This window comes from Tyto alba, unplaced genomic scaffold, assembly GCF_018691265.1.
Source record: "Tyto alba isolate M040663 unplaced genomic scaffold, T.alba_DEE_v4.0 Super-Scaffold_2, whole genome shotgun sequence".
NCBI classification, from domain to species: Eukaryota; Metazoa; Chordata; class Aves; order Strigiformes; family Tytonidae; genus Tyto; species Tyto alba.
This window is the reverse complement of record NW_024881282.1, coordinates 90695398-90713287: the sequence shown is the minus strand read 5'-3', so window position 1 is coordinate 90713287 and position 17890 is coordinate 90695398. Positions and strand designations below refer to the sequence as shown.

General features: G+C 52.3%; 1 protein-coding gene across 1 annotated transcript in view; it reads left to right on the top strand.

Annotated features, from left to right (window-relative positions):
- Window positions 1-17890, top strand: part of SHANK3 (SH3 and multiple ankyrin repeat domains 3) — a 392105-nt gene that overhangs the window by 306511 nt on the left and 67704 nt on the right. The window contains exon 18 of the mRNA XM_042793413.1: window positions 5197-5321. Within this exon, the coding sequence (XP_042649347.1) occupies window positions 5197-5321 (125 nt within the window). The remainder of the gene's footprint in view (window positions 1-5196; window positions 5322-17890) is intronic.

Sequence of the window (17890 nt, the reverse complement as noted above, 5' to 3'; positions counted from 1 at the left end):
ATCGGGCTTGCGGGCTGGACAGACTGCCGTGGGGACAGAGGAGCGGCAGTCGGGGCTCCCCCCATGGCAGTGGGTCTTCTGTTCACGCTTGGCCCTTGCCACAGCATTGCTCTCCAACGGTGCTTCTGCGCCCTTCAGCAGACGCTGGTGGTTTGGAAGGAGATCTCCCCTCCACCAAGGTCTCCTGCACGTGGCTTGGTCTGCAGGTGCTCCATAGGGCTGCTGCCAACCTACGTTTAATTTAGGTCTGGTCTGTTCTGAGAAAATGATGTGCCCAGTACCCATCGCCTTGACAAGTAAAGCAGGGCTGGGCTTTCGGGTGGGAAGCTGGTTTTACAACTTTTCTGGCGCTTCCCCAGGAAGTGTTAATTGCTGTGTACTGCAGGAGAATTTTCTCCCTTTGCAAATCCTCTGCAGTAGAGTCTAGAGCAGTCTCGGTAGTGGCCAGGTATAAGCACAGCACTGATATATTTGACTGACTGATAACTGTGAGCAGCTGTAAGGGAAAGTTCTGAAACAAGGCAGCACAGTTGCAGATTCCAGTGAATGGCAGGTTTCCTCTGCATTGCCTGAGTCTGAGTTAGTGGAGGCAGATGGAAGATCCAGTGCTGGACTGCACCTGCACCTGGAGGTCCCAGCCCCTCCATCCAGTGCCTGACGGGGCCCTTGGAGATGCCTGGAGCCGCTCACCCTGCAGATTTCATTCGCTGCGTGGAAAGGACATGCTTCACTTTATCTTTACTTGTCCATTACTAGAGCTTCTTTCTCGTTCGCTGTGACTGAGTACTGGGACTCCAGGCAAAATCAAGGGAGACCTGGTTGCTTCCTCTGTCTGCATTTTTCCCCCTTCTGTATTAAATTATGCTCTAGTATTTATTTTATAAGGATACAGTTCTGACTTCGGGATGCATCTTCTTGTTTACTGAATCTTTAAGGCACTAGTGACACTTTACAAATTACCTTTCACGGCATGCAGTTACTGTAGATATATGGCTTTCAGCCCACGGAAAATGGTGTGCCTGGAGTCCTCATGTAACACATCAATAATGCAGGTGACAAAATCAGCTGTAAGGCTGGGTTTCCTAGGTTAATTCTATCTGTATTCCCTATCAGTTTAGATCTTTGATTGCCAATATGAAAAACATATCCTTGAACTATCCCGCCGATGACTCTTCTCTGAGCTGTAACTTAGGGTTTCGCCAGTGCCCATGGGCTGTCGTCAGCCCGGTGGTGGGGAAACCCGGTGTGGGGTGGCAGCAGGGGACAGCCTGGTGGGACGGGTGGCTCTGAAGCCGCTGGGGTAACATGGTTTGCTCACGTCAGGCTTCTCCTGGCTAGGAAACCAATTAAATTGGCATCTGTCCAACTCTGTCCTCCCCAGGGATCAGGACTGCCACTTAACCTTTTCATGACTTAATTATGATGCATGTGTGATGAGAGGGCAGTACTGGTATGTCACACTGGTGCTCCTGTTCTGTGAAGTACAGCGCTGATATTCTGCAGACACCGTATGTCTCATTATCATGATATAAATAATTTACTTGACATTCAGAGAGCCCAAGTCTCCCCTTTTCTCATTTTCAGAGGTTCAGGCAATACACAAGGTCTTTCTCACCTTAAACCTCGTGTCCTTCTGGGTCTGGGTCTAGCGTAGATTAATGGGCACTTAGTTTTGCAGCTCCAGTCTGCAGCAAGGTCGTGTTTGTGGTTCTTTGAACTTCAGGCTATTGAAAGAACTTGCTGGTCAACACTGATCCAAAGAGTTGAATTTAACACTGAGGAAAGGCTTTGGAGAAGTCAAATGTTACATTGGCATTTTTAAAAATAGGTAGGATGACTTGTCAACTGTTTGCCACTTAAGGTACCTTCCGTCATAGGACAAAGTCATGGAAAGGTGTTGATAAAAAACACCTAAGATCATTCATCATATTAACATCTTGTCAGGCAAACTTTGTCTTGGTCTGGTGCTAGCCAATGGTTATCTATCTGATTTAGCAGAAAAAACTCCTGCACAAAAATATTAAATACAATAATAAACAAGTAGTATGGTAAATGATGGAAATATTTTTATCTGTAGAAAATCAGTGTCTATACATTTTAGACAAATGAAAGAGAATGTAGGTCACATTTACTGGAGTCACCTGACATCAGAGGAGATGTATGCACAAGATCATCCACTGGATCCGTTATTAAATCTACTGCTTCATTAGGGTTTTGAAACAGCTCTTAAAAAATACATTGTTTTGACAATAGGGTGATGGATAACTTGTCTGGGCCTGATGATACAATGCATCATTATCTGTATGGTAAACAAAAGCAAACCAGGCTTTCTGCATGCATCAGCTGAGGTGAGGTGGACGTACAGGGACCGTTGCTGAAGGCTCCGGCCCTTGTCATGCATGAGAGCAGACTAGATAATTGTGGGGCTTTTCTGACTTGCTTGTTGCGTGTCTCTCAGGCAAATGGTTTGTTCAAGCATCATCAGCCACTAAAGAAGACATTTGGTGTTCGATTTCTTAGAAGGTTAGCCTGGATCCTTCAGTGCACACTGCTCAGAACTGTCCCTACGCTGGCGAAACGTCCCCTTTTACCACTGGCTGTTCTGAATGAAGCTAAGACAGTGAATCCTGCATAGTCTAAAGATTCATGTGAGAAGAAGACACCTCCATCAGCCCGCTGAAAAGCCCTGAGTGAGAGCCTTCAGTTCACCTGGCCCCGGAATTGCCAGCCCGGCCAGGGTTTGGGGAACATGTCTCTTTGGAATATCTAGGCTCTGCGTATGTTTGAGCCAGCTGTTCCACACAGCTGCGGCCTCGCCGTTGCATTTCTTACCTACCAGCTTTAGCTTCTCTCCAACACATGTGAGAATTACTCTGTTTAAGGGGGGAGGACAGTACAAGCCATTGCGACCAAGCTCTGAGAATCTCTTGTGCTGGTCTTGGAGCTGGTTTGTAAGCCCTTCTTCACACTCCTGGCTTAATTACCCTTCAGAGAAAGTAATGCAAAGTAACGCAGTGCGACATCAGGTACGTGATCTGCCAGGGGTCTGTATGCGCCCCAGACAAGACCGCTAGACCTGAACTTGCTGCTTGTGTAGAACAGTGGACTGAGATAATCTGCGTCGACACCACTGGTAGCAGAAGCTGAGCACCACGCTCTGCACCGACCCCGCGCGAGCGGCAGTGCCGTGCTGTTGGCCAGCCGCCGGTCACCAGCCAAAATGTAGGTGTTTCAGGCACCAATACCGTTTGGTGCGTGACACGCTGCATCGTGAGGCAAAACAATGGCTTGTTAGCCTCATCTCCTCCTGGTGACCGACCTGTGTTCAAGTGCTCCTCGGCAGAGAGACAGCGATACTGCTGTGGCAGGAGAGGACTTCTGCCACACAGCTGCGATCTGTTATTTGACTGCTAGCCTTGAGCGAGTGGCTGTCCCAGGCGGAGGAGGAATAAAACCCACTCGCTGACCCTCAGTGTGTGTTACACTTTCAGGAGAGTGCAGATCTATCAGAGCGTGTCCGGGGTTTTCAGCTACTTATTCCTAATATGTCAACAGTTTCCTTTGTCCATGATAGTCAGATGATGTGGAATATTGTCTCTTGTTTCTACAGGCAGGGAAGACAGAGTAGCTGGCACGGGTGATTTCAGGATTGCACCTTTCCCCCCTCTCCCTCACTTGCCGAGTGCTCCTGTATCTGGTAGCTCAATCTTCAGCTTCATCTCTGAGGCTGCTACCAGCTGAGAGCAGCTCCAAAACCAGTGCAGCACGGATCACTGGAGGTGGCACCGTGCCCTCCCTAGTCCTGGCACTACCACTAAGTGGAGGCTGGGTGGAATGACCCTGTGGATGCTGCTCCCTGGAAGGCTGTGCCGGCAAGTGGCCGAGTGTCACGATGCTGAGGAGCAGCAGTTTTCATGGAAAGGTAACATCCCTCCTTATCTGTGGCAGGGTCTGTTAGGAACGGCCGTCTGTCTGGTAACACGTGAAAGCCAGTAATGAGACTGCATGCCTTTAGAAAAGGGCTTGAGCTTCTCCTGGATCCGCTTCAGGTGTTTCCAGCCATATAAGGCCTGGTGAAGAAGTCCACACTCATCCAGTGCTATGGGCTTGTGTAGCAAGACACGAATCCCCACTGCATGAAAGCAGGAACACAGGCAGCAGGTCTGTTGGCAATACACAAAGGGGAAAATTAAAATCTTCTTGGAGAATCATGACCAGCCCCTGAAACAGCCACAGTTGTTATATTCTGTGCTGGGGACAACCACCCAGCTGGGTACCACTGGTAGTTTCAGGGGACCAGAGTCTGGCCAGCATGGGAAGAGTAGCTGTGGCCTTTCCACGTCATTTCTTTAATGGACCTGGTGTATCTGAGCATCTGCAACAGTCTCCTCTTGATAAACAGACATGGGAATCTTGTTCCTTCGTCACATCACACAAGGTAGCACTCATCACACAATTCCATCTCTGCTGAGTTGGGCATCCCCCATGCAAAATTCCTTCATCCTGGATGGGTAGTGAAGCAAAATGGGCTGGAGCTGGATAATCTAAGTGCGCTGCCTGGATCCCTCTGAGAAAGTCCCTTCCCTGGAAGTGATTTTCTTTTGGGGGCAGGAGCAGGTTTTCCAACCAGGAATGTAATTCAGACCTCACTGATGAAGAACGGGGTTTGTCTGACTAATGTAGGTGTCCATCAAGAAGTGCCCCTCTGCTCCTGAGCCAGCGGTGGGACCAGTCTGGGAGGGGCGGCGGTGCCCTGGGGCACTGGAAGCGGGTGTCCTGCGCCGGATGGTGCACAGGGGTTTTTCTCTGCTCACTGTGAAACAGGCCTGGGGCTGCTAACTCAGACGTAGAGACAGGCACGAGTTCTTCCCCTCCTGGCATTGTCCATACATGTTGGTTTTGTTTCATCTGTGGTACTGGGAGATGGATGGGGCTTTAGGGACCTTGTGGGAACGTATGTGACCGGGAGTCACAGCTGTGCCAGGGGCTCTGGGGCTGTCTCAGGGTCTAAGCTGATGCCTACTGTAGACGTAGCGTTAGTTCTGGTTCTGGCATTGATGTCAGGCTGCGCCTTGCATACCTGCTCTTTCTGAAGCAACATACAGAGATTTTCCTGGGCTCCTGGACATTCTTGTCCACCTCCTGCTTGCTTTGTGCCGCACTGTCTCAATCTCTCTCTCTCTTTGTGTTTTGTAGCTGAAACCCCAATTGAGGAGTTCACCCCAACCCCAGCCTTCCCAGCACTCCAGTACCTGGAATCAGTGGATGTGGAAGGTGTTGCTTGGAGAGCCGGGCTTCGCACGGGAGACTTTCTGATCGAGGTGAGCCCGGATGCGGCGGGGAGAGTGAGCGATGGCTGCTAGCAGCATCTTCCTCTGCAAGACAAGGGCCTGTGTCTTACATAAAATTATTTTCCTTTATAAGATGTTTTGAGAGCCGGGTAGTAATTGCTACAGAAATGCCTGCTGCCTGGATGTCTTGATGAAAAAACGTACTTCAGGTACAATAATTCAAGCAGATACATGCTCTCTGTGCTAGAAGATGAGCTGACAGGTTCCCTTCTGCTAACTGAAATTACAGAGAAAATGGAGGTTGGAGAGAAGACTCATTAGATGCCCTCTCTGGAGGCCAGTCAGGATTGTTTTGTACTGATATTTATTACAGCTTTGCTCAATGTGGTACAAGTATTGGGGTCTATAGAGAAGAATTAGACTGGCCGGGTACGTAGGACTCTGCTCTTGTATTTCCCCCCAGCCCCTTCCCTTTCTCAAGAAGGCGATGCTGGGGGCTGTGTACTGCCTTCGTGCTGCTCTGAGGCCACAGCCGACCCGGCTGGGTTTTCCTGGTCCTGTTTAAAATATAGGAAATCAAGGATTAGAGTCACGGGCAGCTTCATGTTAAGCAAGTGGCATGAGGGCTCAGCAGCAAGGCACAGCGAGGTGAAATCGAGGTGCAGTCTCCCCAGGGCTGGAGACTTGGAGAAAACCAGGGTAGCTGCTGGCAGGTCTTCAGCAGGGAAGCACTTGCTTGCTTCTGCAGCTTGGCAATATTATTTTGTCACTGTTTGTATTAGTGTACGCACAGAACCTCGGTGAGGGGTCAGGAGAACATTGTGGTAGGTGCTGTATGGAGGGGGGCATCTGCGCAGTGCCGGTGGTGACGGCCGTGTCCCAGCACACGGGTGACGGGGGTGCTCCTGTCCTGGTGCTCCCCGTCTCTGGACAGTGAGATGACACTGCGAGGAGCAATCTTGGCATATCGGCTGCTTCATCTCGTAGCAAACGCAGCAGAGGATAGTTTTAAGGGGTGATTCAAAAGAGAGCGATAACATTAATTTGTTAATGTTTTTAGGGACTTTCCTCGCTATAGGAGGAAAGTGTAGGAGACATTACTGTGGTACTTGCAAGTGAAAATTATGTTCGGAATCCATGCCAAATGGATATGGTATGAACAGTCCAAGTCTGCATTTCTTAAAGCCAGAGAAAAGGCTGTTACAGTAAGGCAGCTGAGAAATTATTAAATTGTGTGTGGGTCACTCATTCAGGATGCCCTTCTCTGTGTCTCAGTTGTAAAGGGATCCCAGAGAGTTTGTTTCAAACGGAGATGTAGGTGCTGTCGGTGCAGGAAGGGATGTGAGAAGAATCCTGCCCCTTCCACGGGACCAGCGGTGGCAGGAGAGGTGGCGTGAGGCTGAGTTGGCACCGAGTCCACGAGGCGATTGTGTGTTCGATGGGATGGGAAGGGGGACTTGGTGTGAAGGTCTGAGGTGGGTGGCGCGGTCAGGCTCCACTGCGAGTCTCCTCGCAGCACGTGCTGAGCAGCACCCAGTCCATACAGCCAGAGGAAGGGCTGGCATCCCATGGGATTTTGCTTTCTTGCATCTTCCCGTGCAAAAATCATGAGGCTTTAAACCCAGTCGTGCAGCATATGACATGCGCCTTGGTCCGGCGCGGTGGTGTGGTGTAGGTTACGGTTGTGTGTGGTGCAAGGCAAGCAGAGCTGCATGCTTCTGCTGGGTGGATGTGTGAAGCTGTACTGGCTGTGGAAGCGGGCCTGGGCCTGGGGGGGCGGGTGGTGGGGCTTTGCTGAGCTCAGCTGCTGCGATTCGCTCTGCAGTCTGAAGCTCGCACTGAAAAATGCTCTTTTCCACGGGTGGTCCTCACCCCCGTACCGCGCAGCCGGCCGACGGCCCCTGGAGCTCCCAGCAGTGCTCTGTGGGGCCTTTCTAGCAATCCCTTCTCTGGAGCGAGTCCCTCAGACGCAGCGATGGACTTGACGTTGAATGCGCAGCTGGTGGGAAGCCTGTGCCCGGCGCAGGGTCCGGCGGGGCCGTGTCCCTGCCGAGGTGCTGGGTGTGCTGTGTCCTTCGTCCCGGGCGGGGAGTCCCGCGGGTTGTGCCGTGCCCAGGCGCTGGCACTGCTGCAGGGCCGGCGGGAGGACCGACAGCCAAGGGGGGGGACGTGGGGCCGCATCCTGCCAGGGGCACTGGGGACCCCGCGGCTGGTGCACCGCAGGGGGAGGGGGGAGCCGGGCTTGGGGACCTCTCGGCAGAGGCGCAGGTCAGCGCTTGGCCTTCCTTCCAGCGGGAAGAGCATTCCTCTCCTGTGCTCTCCCCTCTGCGGTGAGCGGGGCCCACGGCTGCCCTCTGTTCTTGCACCAGACCTGCTGGGGAGCAGCTCTGCGCGTGGGCACGGTCCTTGCAACCAGAAAGTGCCCCGAAAGCTGCGAGCAGGAGGGGGCTGGCAAAGGCTGCGTGACCCAAATAGCCTGCTGCCAACAACGTCATCTGCGTTGTTGGGGTGTCTTCTGCAGCCTCTGAAGAATGCCAGGGAAGTACCAGTTGTCATAAACCTGACAAAATCGTTATAGAGCTGATACTTTTTCTGATATGTAGTGTTAGAAACATTACAAAGCAAGGAAGAATTTCAGATGCGTAGAAAGCCGTGTGGGGTGCGAGGAGGAGGTTAGTGCTGCAGTGAAGCAGCCTCGTCCCAGCTGAGCCTCGCGGTCCCTCTCCCCTCCCTCCCAGTTTGGATGTTCAGCTGCAGAATAAATGTATTTAGCTGGTAAGCAGCCCCCAGCGGGTTACCATTTCCTTTGGATCAGCTGGCTGAGCTGACTTCCCCTGTGGCTGCATGATCATTAAATATGTGGCAAGTGGAGCAATAAGCATGTGTGGTTTCCCTGGGAAGGGAAGCTGGAGGTGGGTTTAGAATGAGCACAGCAGCTTTGCCACAACGTAAAGCCACATTCCAAGGGCAATATTCAGAAAGGGAGGCGTTGTGATACACTGTGAAGTTTTATATGGATCTCTGGGCCCATCTTCATCAACCTGTCCAAGTGCATGGATTGGAGAGGGGTTAAATTTAGACGGAAGGTGCATAGGCATTTTAAGTTTGAGACTTCATTTCTAGCCTTGTAACTTGTAGCCTGAGAACATCTCTTGCTGCAATTAATCTCTAGTCTTTTAGCTTTAAAGATTTCATAGTATTGGAGATTAGTGTTGGGCAGCCATACATGTAAGGTGCTTTCACGCTGGAGTTAGCAAATACAAGTAAAGAAGTGGGTAGCCCTGAGAGGAGTTTGCAGGCAGAAAAGCGTTTGGTGGCAGTGACAGTCTCCATGTGAGAGCTGGCCTTGCCCGGCGATGGGGAACAGCTCCTCCGGTACCACAAAATGGCTCTTTCATGCAGGGATCGGGGGGCAGGGACACTGCTTACAGCTCCAAGCAAGCCCTGACCTGCCCTAGTCTTCCTCGTGCTAATTCAACAATTCAGTCAGCTTCTGAAGCTGGGAGAGGGCTGGCTGGCCGTGGGTGCTGGAGGCAGTCCGGTGGATTCCGCCCGCTTTGGGGGAAGGAAGGGGATGTGTTTCTGTGGGGTGGTGGCCTGAGGAGCTGCCCCACAGGTTATAGTGTGGGAGCCCAACTGATGGTGACTTGAAAGAGGCAGCAAAGACCACCCAGAGAAGGAGGCCTGCAGAGGGGCACCTGCCCCTGCAGCGTGAGCAGAGCTTCAGGCAAGTTCAACATTTAGCACTGAGGCTTTTTCATGGATTAATAGCAACCTGCAACTGTAGTACAGGACCTGACCTGTGCCGTGTCTAAACTGCAATGCCCTGGCCCTCTGGTCAAGCCTGCTGTGCCACACTGCTTCCCCAGCCTTCTTGGCCTTCCGTGTCTCACCAGCACCTTCTGTACGACTGCGGGGCCACGACTGGCCTGGACCAACGCGACAGGCTGAAGTCTGCCTGGCTGGCAGGTTGGGGTGGCTTTGCCGGTGGGGTCCGTGGGATGGCTGTATGGAGCTCAGGATACTCGTTCGATGAGGGTTGGTGTCCTCACCTCAGTCTTTCTTCAGCAAGGCTGGTCTCTGCTCATGTTTAACTGGGAAACCTCGGCCTAATTTTGTGAAGGTGGAAAGTTTCCCCAGACTCCGGGAGGAGCAGGCAATCTTGAAGAAGGAAAGCGAGAGCTCCCTGGTGACCGTCGGGAGCTTTACGTGCAGGTGCCCGGGAGGTGCAAGGCTGCTGCAGCTCCACGTTCCCCGGTTCGGTCAGTAGCCAGGCTGAGCGCACGTTCCCGATGGGGACACAGATGCACAATACAGATCTAATCACACAGCCTGCCACGCGGGTCAGAAAACACATGGCATCGAGCAGGCACAAACAGCAGAAAGGGCCTGACCCTGTTCCTGCCCAGCTGATCAGAATGAAAGCCTGTCAGAAGAGAACACGTATATATTTGCTTATGTAAATACAATGAGGATCCCTCCAGTAGCTGGCTTTGGACCTCCAGTCGGCCCGGGAGCTGGCCCCTAGCTCCCCCAGCCTCTCCAGTTGCTGGCATGTGAGTGTGTGAACCCCTAAGACGCACTTGCTGGTACTTGGATCCCTTAACACACGTGCACATGCATGTGCACACGCATGTGCACTGGATTCCTGGGCCTTAGAGACTTGGTCTACCCAGCAGCTGGTCTGCAGACCCCGGGTCTCCCCGGCTGCCTAACACACAGGCACACACAAACACAAACCGGTCTCCCTGGCAGCTGCTCCTCACGCTGGGCCTTACCAATAGCTGACTCTCAAGCCCACTGGTCAGCCTAGTCCCTCCAGTAGCAGGTTCCCAGAGCCCTAGAGCAGGCAGTGGTTCCCCTCAGTCACAGGAGGACCTGGAGATATCCTCTCCCATTGACTCATCCCATGGGTCTTGCACACAGACAGGGACTGGCCCTCCCGCTGCGGTGGCCCGGGAGGTGGCCCAGCCAGGGTGCTCCCTCCACGGCACTGATCAGATCGTTGGGGTTCCTCCAGTTGTCCTCGTTCCTCTGTTCCGTTACGACCGTGGGGATTCGCTTTTGATCACATAATCCGACAGCAACAACCCATCATCCCATCTGTAGCCTGTAGGTATTCATGGGAGCTGCCTGCTTGCCCCTCTCCACTGGAATTTATCTTCTACTGATCCCGGTTCTAGTAGAAGCACCTGCCGCAAGGCTGCCCAGCTCCCTTGCACTTCTCCACCTGGCTCTGAGCGGTGGCAGAGGGAGCCTGGAGCCGTGGAGAGACGTAACCTTAATCCTGCAATGCCACCTATCAACAGAAATTCAAGCATCAGAAGAAGAGTGTTTAAAATTTTGCCCTCACAGCGTATGCTGAGGCCCTTACACGAGCCCAGTCCCCAGTCTTCCAAGTCTTTGCAGCTCTGAAGTATCAGACTGGAATATCTGGCCCTTGTTCCCCTTCCACAGAGAGATACTGTCTCTTTTTTCCTCACCTTCTGGGCTTGTTGCTTTTTCTGCTCTCCTTTGTCGTGCTTCAGCTCCTCTCTCAGGAGGTCTAGACACTTAAGCCTTCTCTTCATATTGGACTGAACAGGTTCATTTTTTAATCCCGGCGAACCCTGTGGAGTGGTTGCCAAGTGTTAAATCTCCTGCTTTTTGTGTTGACTCAGCACCTGCTTGCTGCAATGTATTTTGGGTGGAAATCTGATCCCAATTTTATTATTCCTTAAGTTTTTACGCACCAACTAGATTGTAAGCTTGTAGGGGAACTGTCAGATGCCTGGACCTGATTGTCCTGACCCGTTGAGTGCCATGCTCGCAGGCACTGCCTCGAGGAGAATAAAGCCTGCGAGACAGGAAGGATGCACGGACAGTTTTGTGTATGACACAAGGAGGGCAGAGAGATGCATCCTGCACCGCGTTCCCCTGCGTGCCTGTCTCCATTACGAGCCTGGACAGAGGCTTCCCGCTTAGCTGCTGTGCTCCAGGCTGGCTGGAGGCAGAAAGTGGGCAGAATGTCGACAGCACCTCTGGTCTGCCAGGGGATCCAGCCAAGTCTTTCGCATTTGTTTTGCAGTCCTTCAGCATTTTCCCATGAGCTGCTGCTCACTCTTGGTCTTAGTGTTTCGTTTACTTCATAACCCCTGTCTCTCCATGTTCCTCTTTGACACGTCCATGGCCTCTCTGTCAGGCTCAAACTGCGCATCTGGCTGTGCTTTCTTACGGTCATGATCACTGCTCCTGTCATTTACCTAGCGAAGCCCAGAGACCTCCAAAACGTGCATCTGCCCAGGTTTCAAGAAAATTGGTCCGGGTGAAACTCCAGCAGTAGCTGCTCAGAATCTTTGTTATCTGCTGACCCAGCAACCAACGGATCCTGTTTTGCAGAGTTTTATGCTAAAACAAATAAGTGAATGAAGCGAAGTTATTTTGTATCATCAGGTCTTCTAAAGAAAGATTGTCAGTTCCTCACCAGTGAGGAGGCTGCCCTTTCTTCCTGGTGACTAACCTTCCCCATCTGTGTGAGTGTGATTCAGAGCAGACCGGCCTGTTGTGGTGGTTGACATGGGCTGCGCCAGGAGTGTGGAGGGACAGAAGATTCCCAGGGCTCCTGCTTGCTTAGGGCAGACACATCAGAGGCGTCAAGCTCTGCCCTTGACCTTCCAGCACTGAGATCAGCACCCCTCACGCTCTCCCCCACAGTATTTCTAAGTATAGAAATAGCTAGATAAGTAACCTCAGTGTTTACTCAGCATCTCTGTCAAATGTGCTCCAAGTAGCATGGCTGGAGGACAGCTCTAACATGAAGCCAAGTGGCTGCTTTTCTCTGGTTGGTTTGGCCAGTGCCGGCTGGTCAGTGTTCTTGCTGACACTTCAACATCCCGGTGCCAGCTGTGCATGGGGCACTGTAACTTCCTGAGCACCGCTGTGGTCCTGCAACCCACAGGGCTGCTGCAACAGCACCGACACGGGTGGTCTCAGTACACGGCCTTTGGCAGAGATCTGTGGTGGGATTCATCTCATCTCACTTCAGCCTTGAGTTACCTGGGTGCCTGCCCCTGCCCACCTCATCTAGTCTGCCAGTTCTGCCTGTGGAGACCAAATAAATGTGGGGGTGGAATTCGGGGAGTAGTAAATTCATCTGACCTAACCTGGGATCTGCCTTAGGACGTGACAAATCGGGTGGATCCAGTGGGCAGCTCTCCCCTGACAGGATAGGGATCCCACGGCAACTTTTTGCAGGGTAGGTGCCCATCCTGTGGACACCGTGTTCTGTCAGGGGAACCTCAGCACTGTGGTCTCTTGGCCAAAGACACATTATTCTGTAGCACTGCAAGTGAGAAATACCAAACATGGAGCAGCTCCTTGGAGCATCTGGGTTTTGTTCTTTGTGCTGTCAGGGGTTTCTCCCAGGAGCCGCTAGAGTCTGAGTGCCATCGACACTGTGGATGTCGTGCAGTTGCCCCCGGTACTTCTCAGGTTTAGGGATGGCAAAGCCTTGACAACAAACCAGTGATGCCTCTCCAACATGAAGTCAGAATTTTGTGGCATCCATATGCTCTGAGGTGCTGCCCTCTCTGGAGGCTCAGAAGTGATGCTGAGGTTGCTGAGTTTGTTCTGTTTTCAGTCCTCCGGCGGCAGACACAGGAGAAGGAAACCCTTCCTGGACACAATGCTTTCATTTGGAGATCCAGTCCTTGGACGTGATTCTGAGCACGGTATTTCCATTGCCTCAAGAAGAGAGCTGGTTCCTTCTCCTCATTTCCAGGGCACTCACTTTCTCGCTGCAGTCCGTCTCCCACAGAAGTCATCTCCAGTTCATGGGGGACCAAGAACTTCAGCAGCACAAGGTCTCATCGCTGCTCTAAGGCTTTCCTCAAGTTCATCACTGTGGAGGCCTTCGTGTCTAGGTGTGTTGAGCCATATGGAGTAGGCAAGAGTGTTAGACTGTACCCCAAACCCTGTGCTACACATGCAGGCCTGACTTTATTGTGTGTGTAGTCCTGAAAGCTGTTCTATGACTGCGGTGCTAGAGATGCCTTCATCAGCTTATACCTTCAGTGGTGGCAGGACTTGTTCAGTCTCTGCCAGGAATACACATTTTTTTTATTTCCCCTATCACTGCAACTACCTTTGGCTGCTGAGTGCACTTGAAGCATCTCCAGTCTCCCAGATATTTTTTTCTTAGCTATCTCTGGAAACTGTACAGCTCTTCACTCAGTGGCCTGGATGTCAGATGGCTCTGAAGACTCTTCATTTCCTGTGAGAAACAGTCCTTGTAATAACAGAAAGACAATTAGCAGATACATTTTCATGGCTTGGTGGACCATATTTTCAGCCCGAGATATGGTTAAATCCTTAGTCATTGTAGATAGAATCATAGGATGGTTTGGCTTGGAAGGGACCTTTAGAGGTCATCCAGTCCGACCCCCTGCCATGAGCAGGGACACCCTCAACTAGATCAGGTTGCTCAGAGCCCCATCCAGCCTGACCTTCAATGTTTGCAGTAATGGGCATCTACCACCTCCCTGGGCAACCTGGACTAGTGTTTCACCACCGCCATCGTAACAATTTTCTTCCTTGTATCTGGGAAAGCTGTGTCCCAGTTACACATAAGTCTTTTTTGCATCCTAAATTAGAGGGATTTCTCATAGTTCCCTGAGCATATATCTCAGTACAGTTTATGAATATCTTTTAGTGGGAAAGTGGAGAGAATATTGTCCCATCGCTCCTTGTCAGGCTCTCTGGGGATCTTTGAGGGTTTTTCCATCAATGAATTACTCTGTTTTACAGTGAATCCATAAGTTTGTGCTGATTTTCCTCCCGAGCCGGCTTTTGAACACACAGCTGTATGTTCTTGTGCTCTGTAGAGTCACAGAAGAGCTGGTTGGAAGGGTTCAGAGATCCAGCTCCGTGTTAGGTCAGCTGTGGCTCGGTCCAGCCAAGCCTTAGAGACCTTCTTCAGGAAACCCTCTGCAGGGTGGTGGTGCTGCAGCCTTTCTGGTTGTCTTTTCTGGGGCTGCACCACCCTCCTGGGAAATGTTTCTTTGCTGAAGTCTGAGTCCAGCCTGAACCTCCCACACCACAGCTGGTGGCTGTTGGCCACGGTCGTTACATCACTGCTACCTCCAGGAAGAGTTTGGCTCAGACATCTCTGTAAGTGCCCTACAAGCAGTTGTAGGCTGCTTGCTTTTTTATGTTGTGTGATCAGGGTCTGGACCCTCTTCAGTTTTTCCCCATCTCTCTTGGACTTGATGGCCTAAACCTGAACACGGTATTCCAGGTGTAGCCTCACCAGTGCTGAGTAAAATGGGCAATAACTTCCCCCAATCTGCTGGCCAGACTGCTTGCTACGTAGCCCAGTATGCAGCTTGCCCTGTTCTCTGTGAATGTGCTACGGGCTCATACTCGGCTGGGAGTCATCGCAGATCCCATTTCAGCCTCTTCAGCTCAGCTGCTACTCAGGCTGTCTCTCCTGAGCCTGGAGCAGTGTGTTGGGCTGGTCTGCCCCAGATGCACACCTCTCTTCTTCCCCTCGATGAACACCGGAGGTTTCTGTTAGCCAGCCTGGTCCTCAAGTTTCTCAAGGCGCCTCTGGTTTGAAGATCTGCATTTCACCGTGTCAGATGCTCCTCCTAGTTTAATATCATCTGCACTTTTCCTGAGGGTGTCCTCTGTGTCAGCTGTGTTGTGGATGAGGGTGATGAACAAGGTGGGCCCCGGGACTGGCCTCCAGAGCACTCTGCTCACTGCCAGCCACCCAGTCATTAGTCACCACCTTCTCACGCTGCGGTCCAGGCACTCTCAGCCCACGCAGCTGTCCAGGCATCTGGTCCGTAGCTCCTCGGTTTCCAAATGACAATGCTGGGGGGGTTGGTGTCAGAAGCCTTGCTGGAGTCGTGGTGTGTCACGGCCACCACTCCACCCGTGCCCACAGATCTAGTTGTTTTGTCGCAGAAAACAGCCATCCTGGTCAAGCACAGTTTGCTGTCAGGAATTCCGTGTTGAGTGTTCCTGTTTGCCTTCTTGTCCTTCGAATGTTTGCGCATGACGAAGGCGTGCTCCACGAGGCTGAGGAAGAGCCGACTCCTTCCCTTCTCAAAGGCAGGTGTCACATGGGCCCAGTTGTCAGGGACCTTCCAAATCACCATGATTTGTCCTAGGGAATAGGCAGCGGCCTCACAATCGCTTCAGCAGCTCCCTCAGCCCCCTCTGCTGAATCCCACCAGGCCTGTGGACCTGGATGCAGCAGCTCTTCTAAGAAGTCCCTGACCTGTTGCTTCCCCACTGCTGGCTGCCTGTCTCATACTGTCTGCTGCACTTCGAGGTCTGGGAGCATGCTGTGTCCATGAACACTGAGACATAAAACAAAGTTAAGCACTTTGGTCATGTCTGTACTGTCCGTGGCTGATTCTTCATCAGCAGACTCGCATTTTCCCTGAACTTCCTTTTGGTGCCAGTGTACCACTGCAAGATGTCTTTGTTCTGCTTAATGTCTTTTGACAGTCTTTGCTCCAGCTGGGCTTTGGCCTCCCAGGTACTGTCCCTAGTGCTTGAGCATTGTTTTTATTGTTTTGGTGCCTGTCAGCGTTTCTCCTTCTTGTATGTGCTCTTTGCATTTTATTTCATTAAGAAGCTTGATGCCTTGATACTGCTATATTTTGCCTTCTGCAAAAACACCCAGTCTTCCTAAATGACAGGGTGGGTGGGTTGTTCCTGAGATCTCAAAAGTTTTTCTTTGAAAATCAGCATCCCCTTCCCTGTGGGCTGCTTCTCAGGAAGCTGAAGTCTGTCCCGACCCTCAGCATCCTGGCTCTGCTACTCACCTCTCAATCCTTCCTCCAGATGCAGGGTGCAGCCATCCTGCAGTTGGTGCAGCCCGAGCTGCCCTGTCACCGCATTCACCACCAGGTTTTCCCTGTTGGTGAGCAGCAACTCAAGCAGAAGGTCCCCTCTACCAGCCGGTGTTTGTGTAAGGAAATTGTCACCGGTGGGCTGGGAGCCTCCTGGATTGACTGGCCTGTGATCCATTGCCTTCCCAGCAGACATCTGGACAGTCAAAATCTTGGAGCGGCTGAGGCTTGCAAGACTTCCCCTGGTTGTTTATGGACAGCCTCACCCACCACCTCCTCTCGGGCAGTGGTAGCAGACCCAGTGCCCCCCTGTTCCTAGCCTAGCTCCGGAGCCTCCCAGAGGGCACGTCTGTGCTCCCGCGCTGCAGCTCTGAGCTCCGTCACATGGAGACATCTCCCTTCCCTGCCTGTCCTTCCTCAGCAGGCTGTAGGCAGCCCTGGCCACGTCCCAGTCGATGCGTCCTGCCCCAAGTCTCGACTGCAGCAGAGCCCTGCAACCGCAGCAGGACCCGCAGTTCTTCGTGTTTGCTGCCCACACTCTGCGAACCTGAGGAAAGCTGCTGAATGCCCAGTCCTCTGAACAAGAAAACGAGCGTCCCTCTGTGGACCTGGACTGGCATGCCTCCTCCATACCACCCTCTCTTGTCTCTGGGCTTAGGTCCGCATTCTCTGATGAACTAGTTTAAAACCCTTCTCTGCTCATCAGCAAGCGTGGTCTCACAGCCTTCCCTCGCAGTTACAGAGGTTCTTTCTCTTCCTGGTAGTCTTCCATCAGCCTCCACTGAGGCACCAGGATCAAGGAAGCTGAATCGCAGCTGACGGCATCAGCTGCACAGGCAGGTGTCAAACTGGCAGAGGTGTGGGCTCCACAGTGGGTCTTCTCTTCAGCCAGAAGAGTTTCTGGGGACAGACTCTGCTAAGAACATAGCTGGAACATGTTCTCACCTAGTCTCCATTGCCCTTAACCCCAAAGCCCTGCGGTCGCCTTTGAGCTGGTCAAGGTTTTTCCTGGATGTACCACTGTTACCCACCTGGATGAGCAGCAAGGGTTAGTAATCAGAAGGGCAGAGGAGCCCCAAAATCGTTCCACAACACTGCCAACCCAGGCCCTGGGACAGGCAGCAGACAGCAGTTCTGGCTGGTCCGTGGTGTCTTTGTCCCGTGTCTGGTGGCAGCCTTCCCCGTGACAATGACACGGGCTAGGGTAATGAGGAAAAGCCCTACGTATGGTTCCTCACACTTTTCCAGCACAAAGTCACCCAGCAGAACCACTGGAGGTTTCCAGCCAAGGTGGCCTCTGAATTGCATCTTCTCTGTTTTCTTTCCTAAGTTTTGTTTTTCCAAGGCAGAGCTCTCTCTCCAGTTTAAACGCATTTTGTTGTTCTTTATCCATTTGACAAAATATGCTCCGAAGACCCCTGCCTCGCGCTCTCTGCAGCAGAGGTGCCTGAGAAGGCAGTGTCCGAGTGCAGGGACGGTCTTACTGGAGAGCAGCACAAGGCAAGGCTTGGGTAGCGGAGGTGGAGCTGCCAGCATCTCTCCAGCCGTAGTTCGGTGGGGCTCAGGTGTCCTCCAGGGTGCTGGTGGAAGTGTCTCCATCCTTGAGTGCAGTGCGTACCGCCCGCCCTGAACGTCATTACCAGTGCTGCAACCTTCAGGTGAGGCACGGGGTTGGGGGGAGCAGTGCTGTCACCCCCCGGCTAGGAACCTGCTCTGCTGTTGTCACCCCTCCGCTTTGGTGCGGCTGCGTGGCAC